Genomic DNA, 13,471 nt, shown 5'->3' on the forward strand with positions numbered 1-13,471 from the left:
ATTAAAAAATATGTACTCTTTCTCAGCACTCATCTGTGACTCAAAGACACATTGTCAATGAATATGGTGTTGGTTTGGGTACTGTTAATGAGATTTGAAAGAGGTTTAGAGAGACGGTTACCTTTTCTCCTGACAGAAAAGAAAAATGTGGCCATAAAAGGTAAACTACACTCACTCACAATCTTTTACTAGTTAGGAAAAGCAAAATGAAACCAAGATTGCTGTTGACAGCTAGTGAGATTAATGTTAATGACATGACAGTCCGTCGAAGAGGAAGCAGGGAGGACTGTCCGCAGACCAAAAAAAAAGAAACAACTCATGATGCAGAAAAAGAGATGCAGAAAGTCATATTTTCAGATGAGAGCCATTTCTTTGTCTTTCTGGATTTGTGGGATCACTCTTTTCTCCAATATTTTTATGTATTGATCACTTTTCATCATACCATCAACAGGTACTAATGATCCTGTACCATCATGTGAAAAACAACCCCAGAACATCTTTTTAGCTAGGTGTTTAGGAGCTCATTGAAGGTGGGTAGAAGAAGTCTGCTCATCCACTGATTTGCAAACATAGGGTACTAGCTCTCCTTGGACAACAGAATGCCCAACAGAATCTCCCTCCATGTCACATTTCAAAATAAGTAGAAGAGTTCCTCAAAAATTGCAACCAGTTGCTTTTCAGTGACCAGGTAATAACTCTCCTGACATTCCCAATACAAAATTTGTAGCTATATTGAAAAAGAGACTTGGAAAAGTAAATTGTGATACAAAGTATAACTTAATACAATTCATTATAAAAGTATGGTTTCCAGATGCAGAAATAAGAAAAATGTGTTCTACATTGGTAGAGTCCATCCATACTTAAGTGAATTAATGAACTTATTAGGAACAGAGGAGCATATGAAAATTACATGCAATTGCAAATCAGCATGATGAGCACAGGTCAAGTAATTATTGTGGAGGATTTCAATTATGGGGACATAGATTGAGAGGAGGAATGGTCACAGGCAAGGGAAGGAAATGGAATTTATATAGCTGCTGAGAGATAGTTACCTGAGGCAACATGTAATGGGAGGGGGGAGACATGAGGTTTGGGCGTGTTGGATCTAATCATTGCATGAGAGATGCATAACTAATATAGCTCTGTTACTTCCACTTGGAGAAAGTGATCATATAGTCTTGACTTGGGAGACTGCCAGACATTAAGAATTTTCTGTTAAGAAGGGATATATGTGGAATTACAAAGCAGGTGCTTTCAGAAGTGTCGTGGCATAAGAATTTGGAAGGGAGAGATGTCGATGGTGCATGGGAGGTGGTCAAGTGGTGTTTGAAGAATGTAGTATCACAATGTATATCTAGAGTCAGAAGGATAAATCAGGTAGGTGTTAGATATGGAGATGAATAGCTTTATAAGCAGGAGTTGTAGACAAAAAGAAGGTTGTGGAGGGATTGGATTATAAAGAAAAAGTTGATTAGCATGCCCATGAGCAGTAAAAAGCACAGGCAAGACGGGTGTCCTGTATTGTAAGGAAGGCCAAAGCTAATTTGCAGAGAAAGCTATATGGCAAGTAAAAGGAGGAATGACTATGGAAGGGCGATGTTAAAAAATGCTGATGGTGGGGAGGTAACAGAACCAAACCAGATAGTTGAATTACTACTGAGCGAGCATTTTGCAGGGATGTACCATCTAGGCATTGGCTGATAGGAGAATAGAGGTTTGAGAAATGGAGGTGCTTAAAATATTGCAGAACTTCAATATGAACACAGTCATGGGATTAGATGACATATCAACCTGTGTGTTATGAGAATGTGCAAGAGAATTATCAGTTCCTCACAAGCTGTTGGAAGGTGCCAATGGAGTGAAAAGAGAACAAAACAGTCCCATTGCATAAAGGAGACTTCAAGACAGAAGTAGCAAATTATAGGTCAATCAGCATCTGAGGAGTAGTGGTGAAGATATTGGAGAAATTGGTGAAAGACTAGGAATATGATATTCTATAAGGGACAACATTGTTTTGTGAAGGGTAGCTCTTTCCTCAGTAATTTGCTTACTTTTTATTAAGAAGTGACAATGGAGTTGGATAAGGAAACATTACTCGGTGATATTGCTAGACTTTGTAAAAGCATTTAGCAAGATTCCACATAAAACTCTTTTGCATAAATTTGAGCAAACAGGGATAGATATGAATCTGGTGATTTAGATTAGAAGGTAGCTGATGGACAGATATCAAATAGTGGTTTATGGAGGAGTGAAGCCCAGAGAAGGCAAATGATCAGTGGTGTACCACAGGGCTCAGTACTTGTTCTTCTGTTGTTTAATTTGTATATCAACGATATAGGAAATTATTTTACAGGAAATATTCACTTGTTTACTAATGATGTCAAAGTGGGAAGAGCAATGGTAAATGAAAGAGCTCCCATAGGAAGCCTTAAATAGACTAGCAGTATGGGCAAAGGTGGCCAGTTTAATGTGGCCAAGTGTAAGGTGATGCACTTTGGGAAGAGCTGCAGGAAACTGATGAGACCAGGGACTTGGGTTTGATTGTGGAAAGGGAGTTGAAATTTAGAGGGCATATTGTGAAGGTGACTAAAACAGCACATCAGATTACGTGGTTATTGAAGATTACACTAACAAGCAGGGTTAGAGAGGTTATTGTTCCCTTATATAATTCTTTAATAAGGCCACATCTGGACAGATCTGGACTCCCAGATTCTGTTGATGAAGTTGTGGATCCAGAGGCAAGCAACAAAGATTGTGGCAGGTCTGTGGAATGCTTCCAATGAGAATAGATTGACTATTTGTAGGTTTCAGAAATTGACTGAAGAGGAGACATGATAGAAACATTTAAGTTATTAAGGGGATTTTATAGGATTGAAACTTAAAACCTTTTTGCATTACATGGCAAGAAGGGTGAGAACATGGGGTCACCAGTGGAAACTTGTAAGAGTGTGGTTAGCAGGGATGTTAGGACTAGGTTTTTCGTTTGGAGGGTGGTGAATGGGTTGCCAGAGGTGGTTGTGCATGCTTTATCAGTGAATGAGCTTAAGAGAGGTATAATAGGTATTGTGTGAATAATGGATCTTCCACAATAAGTCTTCTGACTCCATGGAGATATCCGTATAATAATAATAATTTTCATGCCATATTTGTTCCAGCAGCTATTCAATTTAATTAAGGTATCATGCAAACTTTTACTGGATTTAACATCAGACCATCTTCTTGTAACTGCTTTAATTCTAACTTCTGACTTAAAACTCATATACAAATTATGTATTATGTAGTGCTTGATATAATATCCCATTTACACCATGTAATTGTAGTGTTTTGAATAGTTTTTCTCTTGGCACTGTGTCATATGCCTTTTCCAACAAAACTTAAATACAGATCTTTGTTACATTCCTTGAGAGCATTTGTCTTAAAAGTGCAAATCTGATTCTGATAATCTCTGTTTAGCCTGAACTAACCTTATTCTTCTTTAGTTTCCCTTCCACATGTTACCTGTTCTGTGAAGTATGCTTATATAAATATTACCTGGAACACTCAGTAGGAAATTCCTCTAATTCTCACATTTACTTTTATTTCCCTTTTCATAGATTGGAAACTGTATAACAGGAAATAGTCTCTGGATTCTGACCAGGCCTCCTGAATTATACAATAGCTACTGTAAAACTTAAACCTCCATATTTCAGCATTTCTGATTGAATATCATCTGTTGCCTTTCCACATTTCAGTATTATGATAGGTTTTTCTACCTTAAGTATTGTTATATACTCCTGACTGCATTCTTCTTTTTTTTTTTTTTCTGTCACAGTTTTGTCACTGCATTCATCATTTAGCAGACTTTCAAAGTAATTACTCCATTTAAAATATGTTTATCTTCTTTTTTCATGGCATCTTTATCTTCTCTGATTTGTGTTATAGTACTCTTTCCTTCATTTCTAAGCCATTTCAATAGCCTCCAGAATATTTTGCCACCCTCTTCATAGTTATTTTCTGTTCCACTCTTTCCATGACTTTTGTTTAGCTGGACTTACACATTACTTTGCTTTTTTATATATTTTTTTTCTTCTCTGTATTCGCTAAGAGCTCAAGCTAACTTACTTGCCATGAACTTTCAACATGCTTTCATCTTTTCCTTGACTGCCTCTAACTTCCCAAGTCCATCACAGAGTTCTGCTTTTTTTTTGTCCTTGCAGACAACTTCAATGTATGTCTCTCTCTCTCTGTGACTGAATAAATCAATGTTTTCTTTAGGGTCTTCCACTGAATCTTGAAGGTTTGATTCTTGTTTTCAAACTTTTTCATCTTTTCTTGAATAATGTTTTCATATTTCAGGATACAATTCACCTCTGTTAGCTGCTCAGCTTTGATTGTATTTTTGATTTATTGTATTTATGTTCAATACAAAACATACACAGCGAATACTGCAAAAATGAAATGAAAATATTACATTTTTAGCATCTTACATACACATTTGACATGGCACACTTAGCCTTAAAACATTTTAAATGTTTTCATTATTTCACGCCTCCCCTCAACAAAAGTAACGGCCCCCAAGGGGGCTGCGGCCCACAGTTTGGGAAGCACTGTATTAGAACACAAAATAAGATTTTTGCATATCATTGCTTTTATGTTAACGTATTTAATAGCCAGAGGTATCCTATTTTGCATTATAAATACAATATTTAAGAAAATACAAAGGAAAACCATCATTATCCATTTGTATACCTTTTAAGCTTGTATTTGGATCTCTCCTAACAAAAATAATTATCTGCTGTAGCTGTTAGCATTATCTTTTAGTCTTTGATCTGTTGTTATCAGAAATTCAATTTTTTTTTGTGTACAAATACTACGTTGGAAAGATAAAGTTAGATTATATCTGAGTAGTTGCCAGTGGGTGTATGTAGTTAGTTTCTACTAAGCCCTTAGTTTTAAATACTGTTCACTTACCAGTGATTCCAGAAGCAGTTACAATGCACACAAGTTCATCCTCCCTGGACTCTATTCCTGAGGAATTTCAGTCATTGAGACTCCATGAGCTTGCATCAAAGCATTCAAATTTACAAAATATTTTAAGCAGTCATGATAATCAACGATTAAGAACTTCAAGTTCATCCAGCATAACTTCAGTACCCATTTCTAGTTTTTATATCTTTAACCTAAATTATTCTGAAGATGAAGTTGATTGCTTTCGAGATGAAGAACACAGGTGGGATACATATTTTCTATTTTAGAAAATATCACATTTGTTATGGTTACATGATTTACTGTATTGTATACTTACTGTTTTTATGAATCTTGATATCAGATTTTATTAACATTGTATTTTTATATATAAAAAAGTTTTCATTTGTTTTTTTAACTTACTTCATTGTTACTCTTTATGGCACCTGGTTATTTATTCTTCATATGTATACTGTGCTTTAGAATATGTGCTCTTAAAAGTTTTGTAATTCACAGTAAATATTTCCATTATATTTAGGAATTATGATTACCTCATTTATATTCCAAGTTGAGTTGTTTATGCTATTGGAAATATCATCAAAAATGTTCTGACATTTAAGGTCAATTCTGTTTAATGTGTATCTGACATATTAGCTGGATAATATTGGTTTGTGTAATATAAAATATGCTTATGATATTGGCCTTAAATGCCAGAACATTTTTGATGATATTTCCAATAGCATCAAAGACAACTCAACTTGGAATATAATTGACTGCATGATACACAATAACTACAACAAAGCCTTTCAGTCTAGATTGCGTCATTTATTGAGGATTAATTCATTTGGAATGTTTGTTTTCTATTCTTTCAATTTTCATTGCTATTTTCAGATATCATAGTCAATAAAGTTTAAAAATTACTACCATAGCATTATTACCAATTATTACTATAGCGCACTGTTTGAGGATTTCTTTACATACCAAACAAATTGAAAATAGGTATTGAAATTCTGTTCCTACTTGTGAAAAAGTAAATAAATAAATAAACAAATAAAATAGAAGTGCAAACTTTATGAATGTTTGATAGAAGAATGAAATTTCCATATTAATTATACAGTTGATGGCCCATTGTAAATGAGTCCAGAGGTCTCATATACCTCAAACAGAACTCTACTATGGCATTTCATGAAGTGTTCTTTTATTATCATTTTCATATTTTTACCCTTTTATTTCCTTATTTTATTTTTTATATTTTATTTCCTTTATTTCAGTTATTATAAATAACCTAAGATATTCCTCCTTTTAATCTTTTTTGCTTATGATAGTCAAGTTTGTTCAGTTAATGAGTCATTGAAAATTAGTATTATTCTCCCATCCAAAGATGTGGGATTCAGAAGGAGAATTCTCACCAAGAGGTGTTATGTTGTATCTGTTATAACTTTTCTGTTGATTTTCACAATGAGTTTCTTAACCTTCCAACAGGTATAGTGTGGCACAGAATGTAACATTCTCAATATTGGAATGCCCAAGAATTAGGTGTGGATATAGTTTATTATTATTATTACGGACAACTCCAAGGAGTCCTTAGACTCATCGAGGGAGGCCTTAAACATCGTGTCAACAACTATTCAGCTTCCACACAGTATCTATCATACCTTGTCTTGAACCCACTCACAGTCATGGCACCCACAACAGACTCTGGCAACTTATTCCACTCATTCACTACTCTTCATGCAAAATACCTAGTTCTAACACCTTTGCTAACCACACTCTTGTCCAGTTTCCATGGATGGCCCCTAGTCCTCCCACCACCAGACCTGTTCTGAAAAATATCCTCTGAATTAATCTTATAGAACCCTTCAGTAATTTGAATGTCTCAATCATATCACCCCACTTCCGCCTATCAACCAATGTCTGCAACCCACAAATCTTCAACCTGTTCTCATAAGGTTCATTCCATAGACCTGCTATCATCTTGGTCACTCGCCTCTGGATCCTCTCTACCTCCTCCCCATCAAGAAGAAACCCTGGCTCCCAAATCTGGGCACAGTAGTCAAGATGGGGTCTTATCAAGGCTCGATACAGAGGAACAATAACTTGCTTGTCTCTGCTCGTCAAAGTATTCTTCAGTAACCAAGTGATTTGATGAGCTGATTTAGCCACTTTTGCAATGTGCACCCTAAACTTCAACTATTTATCTACCAACACCCCCAAATCCCTGGCTTCGTCAATCTCCAGGAGTACAGTTCCACCAATGTGGTATACTGCTACTAATCTTTTCACCCCAAAATGCATAACCTTACACTTTGCCACATTAAATTGACATCCATTTTCCTTAGCCCAGTCCCCCAATCTATCCAAATCATCTTACAAAATTTTGACATCTTTTGCATTCACTATTGCTCTACCCAACTTTGCATCATCAGCAAACAAATGAATAGTTCTTCTCAGATCCTTTCCGATATCATTAATGAACAAATTAAATAGTAGTGGTCCAAGAACAGAACTCTGGGGCACACCACTAGTCACAGGCTGTCTTTGGACTCTACTCCTGAATAAACTACTCTCTGATATCTCTCCATAAACCACCCTCCTATCCATCTCACCAACCCTATAACCATCCCCATATGCTGCAGTTTGCTGATTAGAATTCGATGTGGTATCCTGTCAAAGGCCTTAGCAGTATGACTGTAAACCCATTACTCTTATCCAGCTCAGCCGTCACTGTGTTATAAAACGTGAGCAAGTTAGTGAGGCATGATCTACCCTTCAATGCTTTCCCCCATACAGTATCCCATTTTCATCTATCCATTCCTGTATTCTTCTCTTGACTACTTTCTCCAAAACCTTGACAATGACTCCTGATATGCCGATCGGTCGATAATTTGCAACAGCAGTCTTGGAACCTCCCTTATGCAGTGGTACTATTTTCCCCTCTTTCCATCTCCTTGGAACTAACCCAGACCCAAGACTCAAATTAAACAAAATGGTCAAGGGCACTGACAATTCTTTTGCTGCTTCACGTAAGATCCGAGCTGGTATACCATCCAAACCCACAGATGCATTCACATTAAGGTTTTGTAATATACTATTCACCTCCATTCCTGTATAACCTGTTGGATCTTTCATTCCTACAATATCACCACCTGAATGATATACTCTTGCAAAGTACTTGCTCAGTAATTCCACTATATGAACTAATTCAATTACCTCCCCTACCATCGGCATTCCGTAAAATCATTCTGCTGTATACATTTTTTCTTTTACTTGCAGCATATCGAAAAAACTGTTTGGGATTCTCTTTAGCTTGCATGGCTAATTTCCTTTCATAATCAGCTTTTGCTTTCTTTACCACACTCATTACCTTTCTGGCCTGTGCTTTATACTGTTCGTGTGCCTGCAGGTCACCTTTCTCCTTAAATTCCCTCCACAGTTGTTTCTTTTTTTGCAGCTCAAGCTTAACACGTTTGCTGCCAACTACGAGTATACTCGTAGTTCATATATGAGCATCATAAGCTGACTACGAATATACTCTTATGAGCTTACCACTGGCAACGAGATTACCTGTCCTGACCTTGAAGAAGTGAATGCTTGGCGTGCAGAGCTAGCAGTGAAAGTATGTATATTCGTAGATGGTATATGAGCCTCACAAGTCAACTACGAATATACTCGTATGTTGATTACCACCAGCAACGAGATTACCCGTACTGACTTTCATCATCAGTTGCATCAGTCTTAGAACTGGTAGCTCACCAGCAATTTCCTTCATTCCACTCTGTCATTGGCTTTCTTCTTAACCTCCTGGTAACTCCTCAAACCCGTGCTGTCTTTGACTTGGTCAAGAAAGCTTTTCCTTGGTCTGCCTCTTCTTCTTTTTCCCTCTATTTTGCCTTCAGTTATTCTTTTCACAAGTCCATGTTGAAGTATATGTCCAAACCACCTATCCCTTCTAATTTTGATCGATTACTGACCTTTAAGAAGTGAAATTGCTTGGCATACGGTAACAAACTATGCCCGAGTAGCGTGGCAGCAAACATGTTAATGCTGTTATTCATCCATTTAACTCCCACTCGATTTACTATCCGGACTCTAGGTATACAGTTCAAACACTCCTTTACCACTTCCCATGCACTATCAACCTCCAGCCGTTGTAGTTTTACATGCCATGGCACTGAACTAAGCAATCTCCTGAGCTTGTCATACTCACCAGCCCAGTACTTCCACATGTACCCTTTTTTAATTGAAAATTCCACACATTTGGCCACCTCCCAGGTCAAAACCTTATGGCCACTCTCACCAATTGGTGGTAAAGTGGTCATATTCATTACAGTCAAATTCTGATGCAATTACTTGGTCAAGCACTCTTGAACCTCTAGTATATATTCCATTACATGCTGTCTCAGGTAGTTATCCCTTAATAACTGCATAAAATCCAATTCCTTCCTCCCATGTGTCCTCTCCTCCTTCCAATCAATGTTACCATAGTCAAAATCCCCCATAATAATTACCCTCCTTCCATCATTGCATCTATTTGTCTTTGCATACTATCTCCACCATCTATTCCATCACCTGACCTGGTCTATAGCAGCACCCAACTGTATATTTTGTTCTGCTCGTCTCAATCTCACACCAAATAGCCTCAAATGTGCTCTCTTCACTATCCTGCAGTTCAACTTCAATTCTTCTTGGCTGCAGTTCATCAGCTATCATCAATAACACTCCTCCCCCCATTTTCTTCTCTCTATCCTTCCTGAACACACTATACTCTTCACATTCTATCCCACTAGCCATATAATCTTCTGTCAGCCATGTCTCACTAATGCCAATAATCAGGAAGAGCCAACCAAGGCCAAAATTTCTTCCTTCTTGTTCCTAATACTCCTGGCATTAGTATACATGAAGTGCAGAAGCCTTTTAGTCCCACCCCTATCTTGATGCCCTATATGCAACCCCCCCCGCTGAAGTATTCTTGCTTTGGGAACATCGTTGGTGTTTTTGCTTTATTTATTCCAGTCAGTTTTAGTTTTCAAGTTTTTGAAAACAGTACTGCAATATATGCTTGCTGGAGGATTAAAGACAATGTTCTTTTGAATTTGTCATTTATACTATTTTTTTGCAAAAACTGTGATGAGTAATGACATTCATACAAGAATAGTACACACTATTCTTGTATGAATGGAGATGTTATGTGGTTTACTGAAAGACTAAGCATTCTTTACTAAAAGAATTTATAGACTGAACAATGAGAAAGGTGGTTGAATTCTGCATTTAATAACATTTAGTTAAGTGAACATTTCAACTATCCAAATGCTTGTCTTGGTTTACTGAAAGACTAAGCATTCTTTACTAAAAGAATTTATAGACTGAACAATGAGAAAGGTGGTTGAATTCTGCATTTAATAACATTTAGTTAAGTGAACATTTCAACTATCCAAATGCTTGTCAACTGAATTCTGGTCTCTTCCATTTCATTTATTGTAGTCATATCAGTATATTATATAGTCTTCTATCTCTTCTGATGAACGATTGAAATCTTACAGTTAGCAGCAATGGGTTAGGATCCATTGCACTTACACATACCTTGTTTTTTTTTCAAAAACAGGTGCTATAATAACTCATTTAAGATATCATTAATATATAGTAAATAGCATTTATGCTAGCTGCTTTGGGAGCATATTAGGTGGTGTTGAAAGCAGTTAGTTTCAAGTCCTGATAAGTTGTACTGCACAAAGTGTGACGCTGTTCCTTTTATTACGGGGGGGGGGTAGTAATTCTTATAATTAGGGAATATTATGCTCCATTAATTTCACATTACTGTTGAATAAAATATAATAATCATGGCAACTATCATTTAAGGATGCTTGTATAAAAAAGAACTAAAATAAGGAAAATATACTCATGTATTTGCATTGACTTGTACATCACTGTAAATGTTTACATTCACCACAACTGTATATATGTGAATATAATATGTTTATCTGTTATTATTTATTATCATATTTATTTGATCAAATTTTATTTGATTAAAAGTTTGTTCCTATTGGACAATTTTGATCATATCATAATTTATATTTAATATTTTTCATACCTAAATTTTTATCAGAATGCCAGGAAAAATTAGCTACAATCTCTCAATATACCATCATTTATTGATGAATGTAAGCCTAACTAAAATATCTTTAATGTTAATTTATTAATTTTAAAGAACTAAAATAGTTTGTGATATACCACATGCGTTACAAACTAATTATTATATAACACTTTCCAAGGAGTCCAAGGGTTCATTGTGGGAGAGCACACTATACACAACTGACTGTGATGCTTGGGTTGTATTCTTAAAAAAAAAAAAAAGGGGACGGGGAAGCAGTTTGGTGGGTTAATATTTTAATCAGGTATTTAAAAAAAATCATTGGTGTATAATGATGCTTCCATAGCACAATTGGAAATATGACTGTATGTTTCACTCTTCGATTGGAAATGGCCTACATTTGATTCTTGTCGTGATGAGAGAGGAATGTTTATATAGTTTTTTCAACTGAAGCTGAGTTAGCTGATCTCGTATGGAGGTACCAGGGTTTTTCTCCCAGAAATTCAGGTTTTTCATCCTGCATACAGACAAATTGGCCATGAGAACACATGCAGTTTACACAAAAAATACGAGTGGGTGGTGAGTACTAGATGGTGTTGTATGTAGATGATGATGGTAGTGACAACATCCTGTGTAGATGGAGAGCTGTAGAGTAGAGTGTCCTTGATGAGTGCTTGGAGGTGTCACATAATAATATAATAAATTTTATAGTGCTAAGACAAACTGAAGTAGAAATAAAGAAGTTATTCTTCCTCTTGTTTGCACACATATTTGGTCACTTAACTTTCAAGTAGATGTGGAAACAGTTGAAGGGTACGAAGACTAATATAATTAAGATTTAATAATCATGGAATATTGATTCAGAGAACTGATTAAGGAATTCTGTGTTATAATTGTGTAGTGTTTGGCGCTAGATAAGGAGGATGTGAAACAAGTATAAGTTAGTAAAGGGATCTTATATAATATATTCATGGAAGATTTTTCAGCGCTTGGCAACAAGGGAGTCAGCCCTAGAAAATTAGCAAGAGTGAAGTGAACAACAAATAATAATTTTGCTTATGCTAACTGGTAGGTGAGTATAGCATGTTGCTAAAGAAGAAATGATCACTGCACTAATGGTCTAATGGTGAGGGAGTTTCAAGAAAATGATAGCCATTATATGTACTAGAATGGCCTAAAAGGAGGAGGGTTATCTCTGGAAGATGAGCAGGAATGGTTATGATTTTTCCTGTAGCATTTAATTAGGAGTCGGGGGGGGCATCACTGCTCCACACTAATCTATTATGAAAATATGTTTTTGTTTTGAATTGTATGTTCTTTGGCATGTTTACCAGTTTAACAGTAGAAAAAATCTTGCTAAGCTTATGACACTTGCTAATTCATTTTCAATTGAAAAAGCCCTTGCAAGATTCTTCATTTGGAAAGAAGACTGATTTCCATATCTGATTTTGAATTCTTAGATGGGATTCAAAATCAGATCTTTCGAAATGAAGGACATTGTCATTACTGGTTGTGCTGTTCAGGTGTCTGTATTCTATTCTGTTTTATTCATAAATTATATTCTTGTTTTCATCATTATTATACCCAAGTGTGCATGTGAAATATCTTTATGACTAGGCTACTTGTATATAAGAACAATTGATTTCACATAGTTTGCTTCAGTATCCCATAATGCATAGCTTGCTATCTTTCAACATGTATGTTGTTTCAGCAATACTTGTGCCATAAGGTTTCACAGATTAACGCGATAACAAAAGGAGACATGTGAATAATATATTTATTAGCCCTAAATACAAAGTAGAATACAAACAATGGATTGTTTAAAATAGTAAGATCTGTGTGGTGTTATATAGAACAACGCAAATGGATAACATTTGTTTAAAGAAAGTGTTGAAGCCTTACTCCACCATCCAAACCTGAATTGGAATGACTACCTCTCACTATCAAAGATATAGGAGAGTCTTATTCTAATCATACATGATTAATTATTATTTTTTTAAAAAATAATAATGCCATGTTTCCTCTGTTATCAATATGCATTGTTCTATGTACAACATCACACCGGTCTTACTTTTAAATAATCTGTTGTTTGAGTTCTACTTTGTATTCAAACTGCCTGATGCCACTGATGATGACCTGTAATTTTTAGATTGAAATATATGGTTATTAAATAAATTATTCACTGTTTTCCTTGTAGTATCGTGTTATTTTGTGAAATTTCAGCATGTTTAACTTGCATTATGGCACACTGTGCTAACTTGCAAAGTTGATTGCTACTACATACATACTTTTATATATATATATATATATATATATATTGATCCCATACACAAGAGGCAGAAGAATGTTCCTATAAGTACATCATTGCTGTGTGTGTGTGTGGGAGGGGTGCAGGTGAAGTTGGGAAGGTACTCGAATGTATTCCTCCCCCTCCCTTTC

At 35.8% G+C, this 13,471-nt stretch overlaps 1 protein-coding gene across 3 annotated transcripts in view; it reads left to right on the forward strand.

The window, feature by feature from the left end:
* The window catches only part of LOC150101606 (kinesin light chain-like), a 465,700-nt gene that overhangs the window by 16,541 nt on the left and 435,688 nt on the right, over positions 1–13,471 (forward strand). The window contains exon 1 of one of the 3 annotated variants that reach the window (XM_090400087.1): positions 4,917–5,209. The exons of 1 other annotated variant lie outside the window; for it this stretch is intronic. In XM_090400087.1, the coding sequence (XP_090256213.1) occupies positions 4,974–5,209 (236 nt within the window). In that variant the 5' untranslated portion in view covers positions 4,917–4,973. Of the gene's footprint in view, positions 1–4,916; positions 5,210–13,471 lie in introns of those variants that run through there. One more of the 3 variants, XM_090400086.1, reaches the window with a different exon arrangement.

Source organism: Typopeltis vanoorti, chromosome 11, assembly GCF_054136105.1.
Source record: "Typopeltis vanoorti isolate ZY-2024b chromosome 11, IOZ_Tvanoo_1.0, whole genome shotgun sequence".
Taxonomy (NCBI): Eukaryota; Metazoa; Arthropoda; class Arachnida; order Uropygi; family Thelyphonidae; genus Typopeltis; species Typopeltis vanoorti.